Genomic DNA, 23,427 nt, shown 5'->3' on the forward strand with positions numbered 1-23,427 from the left:
CACCAAGTATAAATAATTACTGATTAATGAGAACGAAATACTTGGAAATCTTAAATTTACTGCGTATGATAATTTAGCTCAGTTATTATTTAGTCGTGGAAAAAGTGGTGAAAATGTGTGTGTGTATGTATGCATATATATATATATATATATATATATATATATATATATATATATATATATATATATATATATATATATGGGGAAGGTTACTTTTAAAAGTAATGCATTAAAATATTGTTACTCCCTAAAAAAGTAACTGATTCCGATACTTAGTTACTTTTTATGGAAAGTAATGTTACATTACTTTTGTGTAACTTTTTCACTATAAGAGCAGGGCTTGGTTGTTTCTATTTATAGCAAATGTAAAAGCCTTTTCACACCAAAAAGTGTAATGAATAATCATCAGGCTGAAGGAAAAGTAAATTCACATCTGTACAGCAGAACACAGGAGAAGAAGGTTCAATACTCTTCAGCAAAATAAAAAAAATAAAAAAAATAAACTAAAAAACAGGCACAATTGTTAGTTTATCTAATGTCATTTTTGCCAATTAGTATGGTTGAATTGGATTATCAAAGGTCAGCAGCAAAGAAATTAGTTAATAAAATGGGATTAGAAACATTTGTGCCATTTAATAATTAATTATAGCAGGTTTGTGTCGTATTCTGAGTTTGCATTTCACTGTTTTAATTTCTTTTGATGAAAACGAAATCTTTTTTTTTTTTTGTGGGATGAATTAATGCACATTCACATTTAATCTCGAACTACATGTTCACACAGCGCCTCTGTACTTCTGATTTCTCCCAATATGGGGACAGGACACCTGTCAGTCAATAAATGGGAAAACAAAGTAACTAGCACTACTTTTTCGAAAAAGTATCTCAGATATTTTCTTGTAAATTAAAAAGTAATGCGTCACTTTAAAAAAAGTAATCCGATTACGGAACTCGCGTTACTTGTAATGCGTTACCCCCAACACTGTATATTATATTAAGTATTATAAGAGTAATATTAATTAACCACATGTACTTAGTATATGGTTAGGATTAGGGTCACTTGCATGCAATTATGCATAATTTATCGTTATTATAAGAGTAAGTATATGTATCATGTGTAACAAGGACACTTTAACACTGCATTAGTGAAAATGTCTGCAAATGTCATGAAAAAGACATTACCAATCCCCCCCCCCCACAGCGTACGTTTCAGCACTTTTTTGAAACTCGCCATTGCTGTAGTTAACACATCGCAACAAAACGAGATCGCTCTCACCACAACCGAACCCTCTGCACTGTGGAAACCAGATGTCACTGCCTGCATTGTACATAGCTTTGATTATAATGTAGTTTTGTTTCTGGGCACACAACACAAGTCTTCTGATCAGTGTGTGAAATTGTTAATGGAACAAAAAATATATATAACAAGGACTTGGTGTGAACAAGCCGTCTTTCCACAAGAAATGCAATCACTTTCCAGTGTCATTCTTACACACGTTTAGACCTAAATCACTGGAGGCCGAGGGCCGTATCCCTCAGTAAAGTCCCCTGGACTCATCTCCTGCAGGAATTTAGGACTGTCATAGTCAGACGACCTGCAAACCTGCAAGCCTTCAAAGTCTTCACCCTCCATGTCCTCTTCAGAAACCACAGGGAGAGCCACTCCGGTGTCATCAAGGATAGTGTTTTCTTTGCAGTCTTTCTCAGTTGGGGAACTGGGGAAAGAATCATAACTAAAAGTCTGTGTCAGTAGGGGTGTGTGTCCCTGAGGTGTCATTCTAGAAATGGGGGTCGGCTCGGGTTGGGTTGTAGAAGACTGGACGGGTATAACGTTCCGCTGCATATGGAAAGAAGCAAATGATTAGTCTTGGTTCTGCTGATGGGGAGTCCACAGCACATGAGCAGACACATCACAAATACATAGCACTGCTGAATAAAGAACAAATCCTAAAGAAATGTACTGATCTTCATAGTGCTTCAAACATGTGCATGGCTTTGTTCTGTTGGTTGTTCATAAAATGAAAGTAGATGTCATAGGATATCACTATCATAAGGGATATTTTTTTGCTGAAATATGTCTATACTAGAATTTAAATGGGAAAAAAAAATATATATAGCCCAATACACAATGAAACGACCAAAAGCCACATACCAAAAATGCAGGAATTTTGGGGATTTTGGACCACTTCCTGCAGAGCAGCCACACAAAGCCCATGAAAATGAAGAGCACAATGGTTCCTACGCCTATCAAAGCTGCGATTATTCCCGTTTTGTCTACAGAAAAGTCAAGAACAATTCAATGAAGCATCAACTCTAGTAATCACAAATAATAATGAATAATTTAAGAATATACTTTGAGTAATGTAGTGCTGTTTGGTGCTAGAAGCACAAAAATGACAATATTGACCTATTTATTTTTATTTGTCTTTTATTTAACCAGGTTAAACTTTCATAAGTGACCTGGCCAAGATGCATATTAATAGCTGAATATTAAAAGTATCACAAAAGAGTTTAACTCCAGCAGGCAAAGGTTGTAACCAGTAAAGTAAAGATCTCAAATTAATAATATTTCTTTAAAATTCAACTTCGAGAATCTATTAAAGATAAAAGCCAAAGTAAAAAACTAAAGATTCAAGCATTTTTCAAGCACTTTCAAGGTACAATTTTAAGATTTTCCAGCACTTTACAACTGTGGTAAATTATATGTTAACATACACGCTTGCTGATATCAAACCACCTGTCTGGATTGCATAACATTGCCTAAAATAACCAACATAGATTATATAAATTATACAATTTTCAGGGGATCTGCAGTATTTTTTAAATAAAATGTAATGCTTTTTTAATTCCTGCACAAATAAAATGAATACAGGGAAGAGCAATGTCTATGGTAACATGACTGGTACTATAAAATGACTAATTTCTCGTTTACATGGTTTCTACTGTTTGTGATGACAATATTCGAGAGAGTACAGAATACATTCAGTGAACGCATGACCTGAACACAACTGTAGCGTTCTGCAGATTTATCCTCACTGGTGACTAATCTGTGCTCAACACCGTGTGTGATCTGTTATAATGCTAAGATCTTAAACGTATGCCACAATAAACACTTTTCATTCATTTTCACTTTAAGCACAACAGTCTTAAAGATTTAGTTCAACTGAGCAGGGAATTTTTTTTTTTTACCTTTTATATGACTCGAAAGCGCAGAATCTTCTATGAAAAATAATAAATAACACATTTATGAAACGTATCCATTTTAGGAAGTAAACTTTGTACATTAAGTTGAACAAAGCCTAACCCAGATCTGATTTTAAAATTGCCAAAAATCAATAACAACATCATCTTCATATGATGTTTTGCAACCCTTTCTCATGTAGTGGACTATATGACAGAGAATAGTCAGCGAGGGGATGGCGATGATTTCAAACACAGCTTGTGTCAGCGCCTGCACTTCTAAGCGTAAGTTAGTTGCACTACATTACCAAAAATGAACAATTAAACTGATAATGGTTTTACCGTTCTCAGGCGGCTGCTGAGGGACACAAATGTTTCTGAAGGTATATGAAGGAATACCAGCAATCACCCCTTCAAGCTTCAGCTCCACACACTGTCCAGCAACGCTTTGGTTAAAGTGGACTTCTGCAATGCACAGTTCATCCTCCTCAAAACATGAGTATTCTACCATTTGCTGAAGAAGGAGAAAAGAACAGAGTGATTGTAACAATTCAACATCCCAACATGACTAACATTTGAATAAGGACATGGAGGAGTCTGTGTGACTGCTTTTCCAACCTCATCATGTGTGATTGTGTACATAAATTCATCATTCATAATCTCTTGCTTATAAAGCATGAAAGGGTGCTGAAAGGACACTTCGATCACATCTTTGTGGACAGATGTATTCACAGCTGGAAAGTCCAAAGAGCCTGCAGGCAAAAGACAATATTGCATTAAGAAATCTGAAATGGAAAAGTCATTTGGTAATAGACTAAAGCAAATTAATTCCAACACTAAAATTCAAATAGATTTGCATTTCCTGAACGAAAAAGCAGATGTGAAAGAGCAGAAGAGCGTGAAGGCAGTGGAATGAGAGTTAATGATCTAGTGAAGCTATTCTCTTTTAGGCTTTGGTTCTGTGTAAATGAAATGCTGCCATGTGAGGACTTAGATGCAGTACAGAAAGCACAAATTAAGCAAATATTGAAGGGTCAGAGAGTTCTCCAATTCCATCAAAAATATCTTAAAGATGCCACAGAATGCAAAAAATCACTTTTATAAGGTGTTTGAACACCGTTGTGTGGCCGCAGTGTGTGAAAACCTATAATAGTAAAAATACACCCACTCATTGTTTTATAATCCCAATAATTCATAAACAGTCTCTCCACACTAGCAATGTGTCCCGAAAAAAAAAATAGGGTTGCACAACAAAACCCGCCCAATTGCTACTCAAAACTAGCCCAATCATGTTTTGAAGGGAATCCCCCTCATTCTAGTGGGGGACAAAGTATTTCTACTTTAGTCAGACTTTTGGGTGAAATATCCCTTTAATGATGCCAACTCTACCAACGGTTTGGGCTGAATGACCTGCAGAAGTTTTATACTTAGAAAATGAGTCGTAAAATGTCTGAGAAACATCAATAGTGTTTCATCATCAACAGTGCCTTGCAAACACTGTTATACTCAGAAAACTTACATTTATATTTATGTTTCTTCTCATCAAAATAGTCTTTGCTGTAAGTGAATCTGATGGAGACGTTTTCTGATTTCTCTTGCCCATCATGTGCTGTCAGGAACACCAAGTAATCATCTTCCACATCTGTGCTGTAACTGCTGATATCAAGGTACGTCTGAGAGGTGTCCACTGTTTGGGAAGCACTGGAGAAAAATGGGACAGAGAGATTAAGGAATGTGATTGTGATTAAGTAATGTCATTTTTTCTTGATCTGCTGCTTTGACACACACATACCTTTCATAAGCTTCAACTTTTATGGCAAATTTCGTCTGTTCAGTTGGGTTACTGTGGTTCCAGTAGAGGACGTTCACAAAATTGTGACAAACAACACTGACGTTTGTTGGAGAGGGAACTGTAGAAAAAAAACTAAAAGTTAGATTCAGATTCAGTTTATTATCTTATTTAGTCTATTTCATAAACTCAAAGCTCATGAGAACAGCTCATGAAACAGCTACTGAAATGCTGACTTGTTTTTAAAACGGATGTCACCTTCAGAGACGTCACAATCTTGGGACTAGATTTTGAGGTTTGCTCAATCACAAAATCACTGAATTTTGGATCTTATGATCTAAATATTAGGGTTGCTCCCTAATAGTCTACTAACCATCAGTCAATCAAAAATTAATTAGCTTAAAATGTATTTTTTTTTTTTATTTATAGTTAGATCATTAACAGCAAGTCTATGTGGTAATTACAGAACATCCAAGCGTTCCATTCAATCATCAACCTCAAATGTGTCTTATCATCTGAAACTTAAATAGCAGCAAAATTAAATGGCTGCGCGCTCTAATAATAATCAAAAACAATCTGCACCATTGAAGTGTTTGTGCACAGTGTGGAAGCTGAACAGTAGCCACTCACTGTATGACGGTTAACTCGGAGGTGCTTGTGATAATAAACTTCATTATGTAGCAAGTACTGATTGGAATTTTTTTTTTTTTTTCCTCGACAGTGTTGTTGGACTATTCTTCATACACACCTATCGATTTTCAGGTGTGCTGATTTTGTGTTGATTGAGTCAAGGTACTTAAAAAAAAGGCCTTAGATGAGTACATGTGTTTTGTGAATGACCAACCATCATAACAGCCTGCTATTTCAGTTCATTCTGAATTGAGGAAGTTGTCTGATAGCATTTGCAATCACAGGAAATGCAGCTCTGCGTTAATATAAAGACTTAAAAAATTCAGAATCATGGTGTATTCATGGAAGTCCCTGTAGCATTTTATATATTGCTATTCATTGCTACTCAAAACTTATCTGTTTAGCTGTGCATTTATTGAATGAGCAGTGAGCACTGTGCAATGACTGAACTGATTGCACTATATTTGATGTATATTCATTTTTAAGTCTTGTAAATCAATTTTAAATCCTTTTCACAGTTTTTTTTTAATTCCTTGTTTTATTGTTATTTTCTTTTCTTTTATGTAAAGCACTATGAATTACCATGGTGTATGAAATGTGCAATATAAATAAACATGCATTGACTTGCCTACTTTGGTACCTATAAAGTTTAAAACAAAAGCTTGCACACCACTGGAAAATCTCTCAAACAGGGTGCACAACAACAACAAAAATGAAACCAGAAAAAAATAAAATCAGCACACCTAGGTGCCAAAAATACATGCATTTAATAACAGTCTCTCACACAGGTGTCTGGTATTATTATTATTTTTTGGAGCCTAGATGAGATGACGAAAATGGTTTTCATTTTATTTGACACACATAAAATGCTTTATTATTATTAGGGGCCAAGCACCGAAGGTGCGTAGGCACCTATTGTAATCGTTGGCGTTATTCTTCTTCTTCTTCTTCCGCCGCAGGTCTATGGCAGCCCATAGAACTGATTGCGGGAAAGTTGTATAATTTGGCACACTGATAGAGGACAGTCCCAACATTAACTATAGCAAATTTGAAGTCTCTAACTCCTACTCTCTAGCGCCACCACTTGTCCAAACTTTCAATGTTTGAATGCTAATAACTTTTGAACCGTAAGCCAGAAAATGGAAATTCTTTTTTCCTCTGAATCCTTGGCTCATGCCAAGTCGAATAAATCCCCAAATTCAAAAATCGCAAGGTTTAGTTTTTTCGCTATTTTAATTTTTTTGAAAAACCTACTTTTTCGAACTCGTCCTAGACGGTTAGTCCGATTGCCACGAAAATTGGCTCAGATCATCTTCAGACCATGCTGGCAAAAAGTTATGGAATTCAAGTTCATTCGTCCAACCGTTGTCGAATGACACGTGAACAAATTTGACGAAAAGCACGCAAAAATGCATGTGAGGCTATATCTCGGCAACGGTTTGGCATATTGAGACCAAACTTGGTGTGTGTTATAACAAGCATGTCCTGAGCCTAGCTGCAGTGTTTCAACGCAGTGCCACCTAGTGGTCAGGGGATATGAAAAATGCATATTTTTGCTTATAACTTCCGAATGGTTTGGCCAAAAATCACAAAACTGATCTCTTTAGATTCAGTGGGTCATGTCGAGTCGAATGATATACAATTTTCCCGTGTCAGCCATTTTAGGCGACGGCCATTTTGAATTACGCTTTAAAATGCTGTATTTTTTGAACGCATTACCGTATCGTTACGAAAATAATTACAAAAATGTTCGGCTCCATGCCCTGAAGGTACGCAAAAAGTTTGGTGGCGGCGCCACCTTGTGGTCAAAAGTTATAATGAAATATCACAAAAATGCTAATAGCTTTTGAGTAAATTAGACAATTGAAATGATAATGGTCTCCCCGTATTCTTTGGGTCATGCTGAGAACATAGATACCAATTATGCCAAAATTGGCCATACTGTCCGCCATTTTGATTAATGTTGAAAACCTACTTTTTCGAACTCCTCCTAAACCGTTAGTCCGATTTTCACCAAATTTGACTCGGATCATCTTCAGACCATGCTGACAAAAAGTTATGTATTTCGTGTCGATATATGAAACGGTTCTCATTTAGCGCATCAACGAATTTGCTGGAAGGGTGCCAAAATGCATTTGAGGCTGTATCTCAGCAACGCTTTAACATATTTGCACCAAACTTTGTATGTGTCATCCACACCTCACACTGACCATGCCACATAAATTTGGTAACAGCGCCACCTATTGGTCAAGAGTAATAAACCATTCATTAACCATGAATAATTACACTTTTAAAAATGCTAATAACTTTTTAATGCTTTAGCCTATTGTAATGAAACTGGTCTCAAAATAATCCCTGTCTTATGCCGACAACATAGATACCACATATGTCAAATTAAGCTGAACTTCCGGTCCGCCATTTTGATTTATCTTGAAAAGCTTCTTTTTCGAACTCCTCATCAACCGTAGGTTCGATTTTCACCAAATTTGAATCAAATGATCTTCAGACTGTGCTGACAAAATCTTATGGATTTCGTGTCGATAGACATAACCGTTTTTGCATACCACAGCGACGAATTTGAGGCACAATGCCAAAATAACGCTTGAGGCTGTATCTCTGCAATGCTTTGGCATATTGACACCAAACTTTGTGTGTGTCATTGACAAGTCACACAGAGTACACCAAATTGATATGAATACAGCGCCACCTGTTGGCCAAAAGTGATAGGCCATTTGATCTTATTAACTAGTGGTTGTATTTATGCTTTTTCAGCCATTTCAATTACAATCATCCTAAAACTGCTGTAACTGCTCACTGTTGCATTTGATGTGGTCCTCCATGCCATGCTTACCTCCTAAATTTGCAGCTGGAGTGCTTGGCCCCGTAATTGCTGCTTGCAGCTATATTTATTATTATTATTGTTATTATTAGGTGCCAATCATTGAAGGTGCTTAGACACTTATTGTACCTTCCACACTGGAAGTTTATGGCAGACCATAGAAACGCTTGCGGGATAGTTATGAAATTTGATGCACAAATTGAGAACAGTCTCAATATTAACCATAGCAAATTTGGAGTCTAACTCAAACTCTTTAGCACTACCAACAGGCAAAATCTGTATCATGTTTTTGCTAATAACTTTTAATCTTTAAGGTTTAAACAACTAAAATAAATAAAATCCCTCTGATGCCTTGGCTAATGCAGAGTCGAATGCACACCAAAAAGTACACTTCTATGGGTCATGATTTTTTTCACAATTTTGACTTTTCTGAAAAATCATACCTTTTTGAAATCGTCCTAGACAGTTTATCAAATTTACACCAAAATTGGCCCAGATCAATTTCAGAGTATTTTGGCAAAAGTTATCAAAAGCCTTCTGATGTACCAAACTAGGGGTGCACCGAAATTTCGGCCGCCGAAAATTTTCGTCCGAAATGGCATTATCGGTTTCGGGCCGAAATAAAAAAAACAGCCGAAAACGTAAACCGAAAATGAATGTCACCCGCCCCTCCCATCCGTGAGCAAGCGCTTAGGTTTCACTCACGGTCGAGCTGTTATCACGCGTCTGCCTATCAAAGATTAAGCATGTCAAAGGGCTGTCACAATCAAAAAAAGCTTGTCACAAAAGCTGCACAATCGATCGGACCATCCAACACAAGTTTCGAAAGCGAAAACAGGGAATCGATTTTAACGGCCTTCTCTCGGAGCGCGTCCAGCTCGTCACTATACGCTCGCAGCGAACGCGCGTCACACAGCAACTGCAGGTTCTGACACACACACACACACACACACACACACAGAGCCTATTAGTGCATAATATCAATGTAGCCTTCAGTAATGTTTTTCATTGATGTTATGGCAGTCCACATTGCTGACTTGTGCGCGTCTCAAGCGCCCTCTTTACGTTCGCCCTAATGCCTGTTTAGTTGTCGGTGGATTTGCCTATATTTGGCGTTGAAAAACGGATCCCCAAAATTGGGGATTTTTTTTGCACAATTTTTAAAAAACTATTTTATTTGATGGAACATAAAACTTGAAGAATAATTATTATTTATATTTATTGTAAAAAATATTTTATGTTTTGTTATGTAACTGTTAATAAAAGTTTGATTATTATATTGTGATTTTTCAATTCAGATCCATTAAATCCAAGCAATATATATATATATACGTTTTTAAAAGAAGCCATTTTCGGCTTCAGTTTCGGTTTTCGGCCAAGTGCATCCTAAATTTTCGGTTTCGGTGCAGAATTTTCATTTCGGTGCATCAATATACCAAACTGTTTTTGTAAAGTGTGTTAACGATTTTGAAAAAGTTGAAAGGTTGGCAAAAAATCAAATTTATCTAGCTTGTGCTCACTGTTGTACACAGAAACAGTTCCGGCCGGATGACGTATGAGGTCGGCTTTGCACATGCGCCGCTCAGAAGTGACAAACAGAAGTGCAGGGTAGAGATCAAAACTAAACAATGGTCACTAATTAGAAGTACAAAACAAGGATTTGAAAAGAAGAATGTCAGAGTATTTCAATATAATAACTCAAAACACCCTTCACAAGGTGTGTAAGTCACAAAACTTAATTGCCAATAACCTGGCTGTTCACAGAGTGCTGTATCCAAGCATGTTAACAGAAAGTTGAGTGGAAGAAAAAGATGCACAACCAACTGAAAGAACCGCAGCCTTATGAGGATTGTCAAGTAAAATCGATTCAAGAATTTTAGTGAACTTCACTGTGTTAATGAATGGCGCAGAAGCGTGTCTTCATTCATTAAACACACGGAAGCGCGCGTGTCGCTCCGGTGATTTCAGCTTCTGTCCTCTCCCTAAATAAAGACGTGAAAACATGAACAACATATCCAGAACTGCACTGAGAGTCACTTCATGAGCATCTGACAGTGTTGCCAGATCTCGCGAGACAAATAAGCAACCAGGCCTGTGAAAACAAGCCCAAAACAAGCGACTTTTTCTACGGACCCCCCCTAGGTTCTGGGAAGAGAAAAATAAATAAACTGTGTGTATGGTTTTACAATTCGTGGGGACGGATTTTAAACTGTGGGTACAGACTGTCAATTTACATCCATGTGGACAGATTGGTGAACTAAGGTACAGTTTATTTATTTTTCTCCCCCCTGAGCTTCAGGACAACGACCACAAGAGGGAGTTAAACCACCTTTTAACATTAATTAACATTAGAAAACTGATGGGATATCAAATATAGACTGATGTACCGAGTACATTATATACACCGTAAACATCTGATAATTAAAAAGCCCAGTCAGTCACCATCAGTCGCAACTTGCGCGCATTTATTTAAAGTTTACGTCACTCAATGACGACGTTTTCCTAACCAGAAAAAAAAAAACAGATCGCCCTGCTCTGCCTCTGATTGGCTAGTACTCGTTGCCATCTCGGTCAGAGCCAATTAGGAGCAGGATGTGGGTGGGAAAAAACTCAGCTGTCTCCTGTGTGTATGGGGGAAAGGGAGGGACAGAGAGAACAGGCTAGAACTACGTTTAAATAACATATAGAAAATATCTGCTTGATAACTTATTATGGAGCTGGGAACAAGGCCAAATAAGCAACTACACTTTAGAAACAAGCCCAAAAAAACGCGACCCGCGACTACCAATATTTGTAAGCGACTTTACAGAAAAACAAGCCCAAAGCCGCTTATAATAAGCGGACTTGGCAACACTGGCATCTGTCCGTTTGATTTGAGTAAAACTAGCGTCATATCACATCATAGACTGTAGTATCACATGCACAGAAATGTAAACCCGTCAAAATAAAAGTATTTGCCAGAAATCTATTACTAGCCTATACTAGCCTAAAATGAAACGAACATAATTTAAGGAATAATCACACAACATTTCTTCCATGTATTATTTTTAATAGTAAATCCCCTTTGTTTACCAAAAAATAAAGTGCTTAATTTTCAATTATTAAAAGATAAATTAAATGAATGTTTTATGCCTTCATTTGATAACCAGAAAAATGTGAATACACAGAATTTCAGAGGGGAAAAAACATTTCTCATAAGGCTACTTTAAGAAAAAAATTTAACAAATTAAGTTGTTTTTCTGCTTTTAAATAATTACACTTGCTTAAACAGAATTAGATAACAATAAAACATAATATTTGATATATTTGTTTTTACAGTAGTTTTTTGGGGGCTATTTTTCCTGTAAAGATAGAGATATATATCATATATCGAGATACAGCAAAATATATCGAGATATATTTTTTGCTCCATATCGCCCAGCCCTAAATGAACATACTTTCCAGAAGGCCAACAATTCACTAACTGTTTTTTTTTTTTCCACAAGACATCTATCTTCATTTTAAGCAAGCTCTGGTTTTAATTGTTTGAAATATTCAACAAATAACCACAAATAGTTTGTTTCCTTCAATTATTTTAAAATCACAAATATAAATTATAACAAAAAAAATCCCACCTTTTAATAGCCGAGAATATTTACAGTACAAACCTTTAAAGAACAATGAGGGCAAAACTAAATGATTCAATAAATTAATTAATAAAATAATCGTTCAATAATTGTATTCAATGTAATTTGTTCAATTAATCAAGGTTTTGGTTTGAGGTCTTATTGCCTACCCCTACCACATGCCAACCTTGCTCATTTGCCCTATCTTCTGTTGTTACTCTACAGTCGTGGCCAAAAACTTTGAGAATCACATAAATATTGGAAATTGGAAAAGTTGCTGCTTAAGTTTTTAAAATAGCAATTTGCATATACTCCAGAATGTTATGAAGAGTGATCAGATGAATAGTCCTTCTTTGCCATGAAAATTAACTTAATCCCAAAAAACCTTTCCACTGCATTTCATTGCTGTCATTAAAGGACCTGCTGAGATCATTTCAGTAATCGTCTTGTTAACTCAGGTGAGAATGTTGACGAGCACAAGGCTGGAGATCATTATGTCAGGCTGATTGGGTTAGAATGGCAGACTTGACATGTTAAAAGGAGGGTGATGCTTGAAATCATTGTTCTTCCATTGTTAACCATGGTGACCTGCAAAGAAACGCATGCAGCCATCATTGCGTTGCATGAAAATGGCTTCACAGGCAAGGATATTGTGGCTACTAAGATTGCACCTAAATCAACAATTTATAGGATCATCAAGAACTTCAAGGAAAGAGGTTCAATTCTAGTAAAGAAGGCTTCAGGGCGTCCAAGAAAGTCCAGCAAGCGCCAGGATGGTCTCCTAAAGAGGATTCAGCTGCGGGATCGGAGTGCCACCAGTGCAGAGCTTGCTCAGGAATGGCAGCAGGCAGGTGTGAGCGCATCTGCACGCACAGTGAGGACAATACTTCTGGAAGATGGCCTGGTGTCAAGAAGGGCAGCAAAGAAGCCACTTCTCTCCAAAAAAAACATCAGGGACAGATTGATCTTCTGCAGAAAGTATAGTGAATGGACTGCTGAGGACTGGGGCAAAGTCATATTCTCCGATGAAGCCCCTTTTCGATTGTTTGGGGCATCTGGAAAAAGGCTTGTCCGGAGAAGAAAAGGTGAGCGCTAACATCAGTCCTGTGTCATGCCAACAGTAAAGCATCCTGACACCATTCATGTGTGGGGTTGCTTCTCATCCAAGGGAGTGGGCTCACTCACAATTCTGCCCAAAAACACAGCCATGAATAAAGAATGGTACCAAAACACCCTCCAACAGCAACTTCTTCCAACAATCCAACAACAGTTTGGTGAAGAACAATGCATTTTCCAGCACGATGGAGCACCGTGCCATAAGGCAAAAGTGATAACTAAGTGGCTCGGGGACCAGAATGTTGAAATTTTGGGTCCATGGCCTGGAAACTCCCCAGATCTTAATCCCGTTGAGAACTTGTGGTCAATCCTCAAGAGGTGGGTGGACAAACAAAAACCCACTAATTCTGACAAACTCCAAGAAGTGATTATGAAAGAATGGGTTGCTATCAGTCAGGATTTTGCCCAGAAGTTGATTGAGAGCATGCCCAGTCGAATTGCAGAGGTCCTGAAAAAGAAGGGCCAACACTGCAAATACTGACTCTTTGCATAAATGTCATGTAATTGTCGATAAAAGCCTTTGAAACGTATGAAGTGCTTGTAATTATATTTCAGTACATCACAGAAACAACTGAAACAAAGATCTAAAAGCATTTTAGCAGCAAACTTTTTGAAAACTAATATTTATGTAATTCTCAAAACCTTTGGCCACGATTGTACACTGATTTCTTTTGATCAGGGCTCTGTCATGCCTCTCAGGGGGCAGAGATTGTAATAGCAATAATCCACTCAATGCGGTTGCTTTGCTTGATGTTTATTTTGCTCGATCACCATTAAGATTTCAGCCCGAGAGTGACAGAGTAACACCTCCATAATGTACTCTGTCAAACAAGGTTTAAGGCCACACTGATTTGCAGCTGTAACCACATGTGATCATGAGTGACGTTTTCACACCCACTCAGATCAGACCGAACTGTGGTTTTACTGTGAAACAAGTGTGAAAATAAACCCAAAGGCTACATACCACGTTCTAGAACCAATAATGTACTTTTAAATAAACAATTTAAAACTGGGCCGGAGCATTTCAATACATTTGCTGGCTGAACACAACAAGGATGGAGAAAGAAAACATAAGAGAAAGACACGAAGGAACGAAAAGAGGAACAGGAAGGAAGTGAAAGTGCGAAAGAGAAATGACAAGAGGTTTAACACGCAAACACAGAAGAAAAAAAAATCCAACTATTTAAACAAGTATTAGAACTCTAGACCCAAACATCTGTTCATTAAAGAGACAAGGCAAACTGACACAAATGACTTCAACAGAGATAAGACATCTGCTAAAGTCAACCGTATTGAGTGGGACTCTAGCTGGAAGCCATGTGATGATCTGCCATTAGAGGAGAGAAATGAAGATCCTGCAGGCAGATGTCTTTGTTAAGATGTATGATATCTAACAGATCATTCTAAATTCAGAAACAGAAATACTAAGGTTTTTATCATATGCATATTTGAATCTAGCCTAAATGGTGTACAGCTCTGTTTATGACAAACTATTTATCTTTATTTATTCCAAAAAACAACTTGTATAACATGTAAACCTACATAAAAATATGCTTTACTGCACATAGTAACATGATAATCAACACTGAATCTACTATTGATGATGCATGCAAATTATATAAATAAGAAGAAAAACAGGAACAATATATAAGAACAGAGAGTCATTTAAGTGTATTGGAAGTCATTTTGAGCAGTGGTTTTCTCACAGAGCTGAAGATCTCTGTAACATCTCTCCCAGTGTTTCACGATGCAGACGGCCTTCACTGACCTTAACCCTGCTGTAGTTTGTGTTCCCATTTAGGCACATTCGGTAAGGCAAACGCAAAAAACATCATGATATTATCTATTAGAAACGTTATCAATGTTGTCAAGAACAGTAGCATTAAACACTAGTACTCAGATCTGAAGAACAAGTTAGAAAACGAAACAAAACAACACCATGAAGAAGTCTACGCTATTTTATTCAGTAGGCATTACATTTTCACAAAGTCACGCTAAAAACCTCCATAAGAGAACTAGACAAAGTTATTATAATGAAAACGATAACAGTTGTATGGACTGTTGCATGAACAATAAACAACTGATATAATTATCCAACCCTTATCTATAGTAAATATTAACAATGCTATAAATAGACCAATGTATAATTTTACAGTGTTCATCCTTTCAAACCCAGAAAACATCTTCACAAACATCTTCTCCATCTCACCTCACTAATTCCCAAACCCTGGCTACGGCATCGCTCACGATAGAAAGAACGAGCATCCTCTGATGACTGGTCTCATATGTGCCAAGTAGACCAAACAGATATCTATTATTTAATGAAAAAATGATAAAGTCATTGACTCAGACTGCTATGACTCTGAGCAATCCAGTAAAATGCTCAAATCTGCGAAGCAAGCCACTTTAACAGAACAAGGAAAGTTAGTAAATGAACTGCATACATAAGAGATGCATAACCATTGATTTTAGCCATTTGGATTTGGGTTGTGTTATTATGAAATAATGTTTAATTATTGATTTGGCTGGCTCAAACTAATTGAATCTCTGTCACCATAATTCTCTCATTCTCTCTTTATTGTCTTGTTTTAATTATTTTAGCCGATTTTATGTCTTGCTCACATTACACGTGAAGCTCTTGTAAAGTACTTACTTGTATAAAAACGCTGTGGTACTGATTAAATTATTTTCATATTCACTGGTATTGAATCATAACCATGTTTATTGATGTAAAACCAAGAACACGTGAGCCGAAAACACTAGTACTGTAATTTGTGGTAACGTTCGATAGTTACAGTAACGAAAACCCTAGTTGTTTGTGCAAAGCTTCCTCTTTAACTGTGAACATAAAGTGCATTGACATATAAATAATACAGTCTTTGTTTTTAATTCATGCAAAAGTAGAGAATAAACATTTTGTTATTAAACCAATAATTTCCTCGGATCTATGCTATTAGCTCAAGATATATACTGAAAACAACAAAACAAAAGAGAAGAGGACCTTTAGCATGTGAGCACACAGGCCTGACGTTACAACTATAGACAAACAAACACTAAATAAGGGTTTTAAAAACAACCAAATGTGAACGTTTGAACCTCAAGGGCTTTAATACGCTAATGTGTGTTGTTGTTTTTTTTGTTTTTTTTTTTTTTTGTTTGTTTGTCTGTTTTTTAAAGATTGAATTCCAAAACAGATCAGAAGATAAAAAAGCCTATAATAGCATATTCTCCACAGATATACAATTAAGATATGCAATTAAAGATTGCAGTCATTTAGCGCCAGTGAGATCATAATTGTAAGTAAAGCGTGTTTATATCTCCAGGATTTCCCTGATCGCGCCTGGCCTGCTCTCATGGATCCACGCATTTAAATAACACAAACACAGCGGATTCATAGTATGTCGAATATATGTTACTGTAAAGAATGTACGTTAATTTATTTCAATATGAACGTGAACGCATGCTGCATATCTCATAGACGCTCACAATGTGACAGATCACGTTAAAAACATACGACTATAACGATGTGCTACCGTTAGCACGAGAGGCTTTAGCATATTAATAACGTTACTCACCGAACCCAAAGACGGCTGGAAACAGTAACGCGTAAACGACACCGAGCTGAACCACAGCATGCTTCGACATAGTCAGAAATGTGTTTTGAAAGCCGTCGCAGGGCGCACTTAGATGTGTGTCCTAACGCTGTTCCTGAACGAGCTCTGTGTGTGTGATCGTCTCTCGCGCACTCGCAGGGTTGCCAGATATTAACCCTCAGAATATCATGAAGGCCACGGGTTCGTTTATAATGCATTAAAACTATATAGGTAGTTTATTTATTTAATTGTAAAAATATATACATTTTTTAATATATGAATTCTCCTTACATGGTGAAACGTTGTGTTTTGTCTTGCGAATTTAAAAAATATCTGGCAACTTGGTGAAAATAAAAGATCCCAGTAGTCCCTCACTGCAGACAGAGCAGGAGATCCAGGGGACGTGGTTGGGTCCACATCTAGAGGGTGGAGATTGGTGGGTTTGGGAATATGTAAAGTGGAAGGAGTAGGATCTGGTGTTCAGTAGGGAGGACCATCTCAAAGATCCGGTGCTTTCCACCTTGCATTTCAAAGAAGCTTATCAGCCCAGCCCTAAGCAAAAAGTTGTCATGAAAGTTAGCTTACCTGAATTGTTGGTAAAGAAAATAGACTAGGCCTACACATAATCCTAATTATATTAGTGCAGGCAAAACAGGACTGTCAAACTTTAACTGTAGTGATAATTTCTCAGTGTGGTCAGTTCATTATGAAAGCCATGTTTAATCACTGTTATTGCCAATGAAAAGCTTACACACTGATCCAAAAGCCTGCAGTGTTGTCACATACAGTATAGCTATTTGTATTACCTGCTATGGTTACACTTTATTCTAAGGGTCCTTGTTACAGTGTAATTATACATTTAAAGGTCACTTATTGTACACCTTTCTGGAGTTTTATTTTAGGTTATATATTAAATTAAATGTCCTTAAGAATATATATTTACTGTATAAATACCAAAAAACATGCTCCAGTCACCACTGATGTCTGACCCTCCGAATTTAAAATAAAGCAGACTTACAAAATGTCCTAATTTAAGATACTAAAGTAGTGCAACTAGCCCTTGTTATCTGAGAAAGATATTCTCAGTTAATACCATCATTGTCAGGAATGGAGATATGCAAACAAGAGTAGTTTTGAGTGGTTTGCTCAGGGCTACAATGGATCGGATGTCAGTCGTTTTTTTAAATATTGCAGTAGCTACCTTACATGACATTGATGGTTGACATACCAACAGCATCGATATTTTACATAAGTTTTCTTTATAATGCTTTGGTAGCTTTTTTAGCTATTTTGATTCAGCTGTATGATTCAATTAATAATTTCTATAAATAGCTTAAATATTGCAGGAGAAGAAACAATCATGGACTAGACTGGAAGTTTGGAAAACATAGATAAAAACTGCAAGCAACAATGAGAAAATGCTCCATGACGAACAGAGACCTTTACTGCTCCCTTTGAAGTGTACAAGTTGATTTCCTCTCCAACTTCAGAAAACTTGCAGAACATTCAGTTGTAGAGTTTGTTACATCCGTGCAGCCACAACCACAGAATGTAGCACTTTAGCACTTTACTACTGTTTTCCAGTGCAGCGTGGCTAGCTGTTTAACCACATCAGTTGAGCTGGTGAAATCTTTTTCAGATGGTATCTTAAAGGTTAGATCACCCCAAAAATTTCAAATTTGCTGTCAACCTTTAAATGTGTTGAGAGGAAAATAAAGACTTTTTAATCTTTCCAAAACAATAATTGATAAATTGTTTAAAGTTTGTATTACAGTAAGTTCTCACATGTTTGACATCTTAAATGTATACAGTTTATTAAATGGTTTGATATTTCTGCACAGCACATTTTTGCCACGTTCCACTCTGACAATATACCCTCGTCACAACGCACACGTGTTTAATGATTGTTCCTGAACAGTAATGGTAGAAACATATACCGTAATTCCTTTGATTTTCAGTAAACAAAGCTGTCCCCATCTCCTTGATGTTTCTTCTGTTTAATGATTGACAAAGGTACTTTGATGGCTCCTCCTCTGGTCATTTTCTGTATTACACAGAAAAGCGGGGAAATTTTGTGATTCATTGCATGATTCATAGATGAGTGGTAGTTCTGTCAAAATGAAACTTAAACTTGTTGAAAGTCAAGATTTTAGTTTTAAATCTAAATAAATATTATATTGAAAGAGTCCTGTAATTGAAAGAGTTTTTTTTCACTTTTTGAATCATGTCCTTGTTACTGTCAGAATGGGACATATATATGGACAATGATACAGAGAAATAAATCACTGTGCCCTCTCTAAAAAACTCCCAAATTAAATTTGGTCGTGATTCAGGTGGCATACTTATATGGCACAAAGATCATCTAAAACACCTGATTAAAACAGTCAAAACTGAAAAATCCCTGATTTGGCTTGAAATCAAATCTATCCTGCCACAGAGTAATCTCTACATCTGTGCTATTTATATTCCTCCTCACTATTCTCCCTACTACCAAGAAGAGAGCTTTCTCCAGCTGCAAAGAGACGTCCTGCACTTTCAGTCCACAGGAAATATTCTTGTATGTGGTGACCTAAACACAAGGACTGGGAGAGAAATTGATTATGTAAACAGCACAGATAATGCTCACATTTTTGGGGACATTGTATCTCAGTCAACACCAGTCATTACTCCGAGAACCAGTTGTGACAATGTAATCAACATAAATGGGAAGCAGATGTTTAAGCTTTGTAAAAGTCTAGGGCTGTTTATCATAAATGGCAGAACCAGGGGAGATTCTTTTGGTAGAGACACCTATTGCTCCACATTAGGAGCCAGCGTAGTTGATTACTCAATTACAGACATTGACCCAAATTTTATTAACGCCTTTACAGTCAGACCTCAACTTCCTTTACCTGAAACAGTCCTGTGACAGGGTCAGATCTCCCCTCAAACATGAAAAACTCTTCCCCTTAAAACCAAAACTCAACTGGAACCAATCTAACGCTGAACAATTCAAAGAAAACATGAGCAGCTCTGTAATACTAAAAATACTGGATGACTTTTTGTCTTCAGATTTCACTTCAGATACTAATGGAATAAACTCAGCAACATCCAAACTTAATTACATATTTCAAACTTTGGCCACTATATCTAACATTAAACAACCAAACAAAAATAGAATAAACAAACCAAAAATTAAAAAGAATATGTGGTTTGATAATGAATGCAAATGTCTCAGAAAAGACCTTCGACGACTTGCTAACAAAAAGCATAAAGATCCGGCCAATCAGACGATGCGCCTTGCCTACTCCAGCTGCTTAAAAAATTATAAAAAACTCATTTGTAACAAAAGAGATCAATATTATGAAGCAAAAATTGATGAAATCGATCAATCAATAGACCAAAACAATTTCTGGAATCTCTTTAAAAAATTTGAAAGCCCCAAATCAGACACATTCCTCCAGAGCGGCACAGTCTGGAGTTCTATCATCACCTGACTCAGTCTGACACTGTTCAATATAAAGCCCTCCTCACCAATGAATCCCCCCCCCCCCCCCACAGTGTCTCATCCTCTAAACACACTCGTGCTTCAACTGATGAAGGAAACCCAAACTGAGTCTGACTCCAATCACAACCCCAACATTCAGAAGCTAATTGACAAAAATCTGAAGTATAATTATGATGAAAAATAAAAAAATTAATTTGAGCTCCAAACCAAACTCCTGTGTTATTCGGCCCTAAACAGAACCACAAAACTGGCAAATTACTTATCACTCAAGCTATTAAAAGAAAGACAAATCCTTTCAAAATATCGACTCAGTGATCATGATTTGGAAATAGAGATTGGTAGACATAAAAGATCATGGCTACCAAGAGAAGAGAGACTTTGCAAACACTGTGAGCTAAATCAAACAGAGGATGAGAAACACTTCCTTCTTGTCTGTCCCAAATACAGCACTACAAGAGAAACATTCTTCCCACAGTTTGAAGCTTTGAATCGTTCATTCTTGTCTCTAAATGACTCAGACAAACTACTCTATATACTTGGAGAGAATGAGACGGCAGTCACACTAGCTGCTAAATATTTATACACCATACACACCATACGAAAAGGTATTCTTAATTGTATATAATTACTATTATTAATATTAGAAATATTATCTGCTGTTGCTATTTTTATTGTATTGTAATCATATTTTATATTTTATTCTGTATCTAAATTCTTTGGCAATACTGTAACTCAAATGTCATGCCAATGAAGCAACTTGAACTGGAACTTGAGAGAGAGAGAGGAGAGAGAGAGAGAGAGAGAGAGAGAGAGAGAGAGAGAGAGAGAGAGAGAGAGCTTCTTCACCCCGTCACACTGGTGGAGAATGCGGGCATTGCAGTGAAGAAGTTACCGACCAGGATCCCACCACATTCATTGTCACCCCACTTTGCTTGTTACGGACGTTTTTTTTTCTGGTTGTTTGGCTCATGTCCCCTTCCTGTTTCCCCAGGTGGCTCTCCTCCCCCGAAGACGGAAGATCTGCTCAAGCACCTCACAGAAGTGAGCATCCGCCAGCAACAGATCATGGAATACATGGCCTCCCAACAAGGTGAAACGGAACGCGAGCTCGCCGCACTCCGCATGGCCGCCGCCCCGCAGATTCCGCTGCCTGACCCCCAAGCCCAGGCTACACAGCTCATCCCCAAGATGACTGTGCATGATGATGTCGAGCGTCGACCTTTCCTCGAAGGGTGGTCCAGGAGTGACACACGCCGGAGGGCACCCAGAGAGCAGGCAGCGGTTCCCGGGCCACAGGATGAGCGCCCATGCCCACCGAAGCTCCCCAATCCCCTGGACGGGCTTGGCTGGCAGGCTGTGCCATACACTCGGAAACTCGGAAACAGGCCCCACGGGCGGAAGTGAAGATAAATGGCCAACCGGTCCTCACCCTCCTCGATTCTGGGAGCGATCACCGTCGTCCAGTCGACTGTCCTTCCCCCACGGCTCGAACCCAAAGCCAGACTACCCATCACCTGCATCCATGGCGATACCAGGGAAGTATCGGCGCGACGCGTCACCATCAACGCGCCGGCTGGCTGGTAGAAGTCGTGATCGTCAAGGATCTGCCAGTTCCGGTCCTCCTCGGCAGGGATTGGCCAGTATTTGAACGCCTACTTGCCTCCACTAGCCAGCCTGTCAGTCCCGCCGGGAACCGCCCACAGCGTCAGATGAACAAGAAGCCCAGACGGCGCCCCGTGCTGCTGGCCTCTGACAGCCCCATGGAGGGTGAGTCATCAAATCATCACCCTAACCTCTACTATGACCTCTTCCAGTAGGTGACTGGGGCTGGGGCCTTCCCCAGGGAGCAGCACGAGGATGACCACCTCAAACACTGCTGGGCCCAAGTGAGGATCACCGATGGGAAGGAGCTCCAACTGGCACCCCATCCAACGCCTCATTCCTGGTGAAAAACGGCCTGCTTTACTGTGTCGCGCAGTGAAGGGGGGAGGAAAAAACCTTGCTGGTAGTCCCGCGGACCAAGACAGAAGCAGTGATAGAGCTGGCACATGCCCATCCCATGGCCGGTCACCTGGGGGCCCAGAACACCATCCAGGGCATACGCGACCGCTTCCACTGGCAGGGCCTGGTGGCCGAAGTCAAACGCTTCTGTCAGGCCTGTCCCACCTGTCAACGGACATCTCCACGCAGCCCTCCCCCCAGCCCGCTGATTCTGCTGCCCATCATTGAGGTGCCCTTCGAGCGGATCGGAATGGACCTAGTGGGACCACTGCCGAAGTCTGCCCGGGGACACGAACACATCCTGGTCATCCTGGACTACGCCACCTGCTACCCTGAGGCCAGCCCCCTCCGTAAGGCCACCGCAAAAGCCATCACCCAGGAGCTGTTCCTGCTGAGTAGTTGGGTCGGCCTACCATCCCAGATACTGACTGACCAAGGCACCACCTTCATGTCCCGGGTGATGGCGGCCTCTGTAAGCTCCTCCAAATTAAACAGCTCCGCACCACTGTGTATCACCCGCAAACAGATGGCCTGGTCGAGCGGTTCAACCAAACCCTCAAGCAGATGCTGCGTGGAGTGGCTGCTGAGGACAAGTACGACTGGGATAGGATGCTGCCCTATGTCCTTTTCGGCATCCGGGAGGTACCCCAGGCTTCCACCGGCTCTACCCCCTTTGAGCTCCTCTTCGGCCGACCGCCCCACAGCCTGCTTGCCATCGCCAGAGAAGCCTGTGAGCAACAGCCAGCCATCCACCGCTCTACAATGTCTGGAAGATGTGGGAGAGGATCGACATGGTCATGCCCATCGTCCGGGAACACCTTGCCAAGGCCCAAAAAGCCCAGCAATGGCACTACAACAGGGCGGCCCAGCCACGGTAGTTTCAGCCAGGAGACCACGTCATGGTCCTAGTCCAGACCGCCACCTGCAAATTTGCCGGCCCTACAACGTCACAGAAAGGATTGGCCCTGTCACTTACCGAGTCCGGCAGCCCGCAAGATGGAGGGAAGATCAAATATACCATGTGACTCTCCTGAAGCGTTGGGTCGGGACCAGGCCCCAGCTCTCTGCCCTCGCTCATCTACAGTTCCTCCAGTGGCTGTTGACATGGACCCCCACCTTTCGGCCGCCCAAAAGTCGGAGCTGCAACACCTGGTCAGTCAGTTCACCAATGTGTTCTCTCCCCAGCCTGG

General features: G+C 39.1%; 1 protein-coding gene across 1 annotated transcript; it reads right to left on the bottom strand.

Annotated features, from left to right (window-relative positions):
* Positions 1 to 1,429: 1,429 nt before the first annotated feature.
* Positions 1,430 to 16,916, bottom strand: LOC132157470 (interferon gamma receptor 1-like). Its single transcript, XM_059566827.1, has 7 exons — positions 16,732 to 16,916; positions 4,970 to 5,087; positions 4,697 to 4,878; positions 3,796 to 3,929; positions 3,520 to 3,691; positions 2,150 to 2,271; positions 1,430 to 1,834 (listed from the first exon to the last, which is right to left on the bottom strand). The coding sequence occupies exons 1-7, from the start codon at positions 16,799 to 16,801 to the stop codon at positions 1,502 to 1,504; spliced, it is 1,131 nt and encodes a 376-aa protein (XP_059422810.1). The 5' UTR covers positions 16,802 to 16,916; the 3' UTR covers positions 1,430 to 1,501.
* Positions 16,917 to 23,427: the final 6,511 nt, after the last annotated feature.

This window comes from Carassius carassius, chromosome 14 (genome assembly GCF_963082965.1).
Source record: "Carassius carassius chromosome 14, fCarCar2.1, whole genome shotgun sequence".
NCBI classification, from domain to species: domain Eukaryota; kingdom Metazoa; phylum Chordata; class Actinopteri; order Cypriniformes; family Cyprinidae; genus Carassius; species Carassius carassius.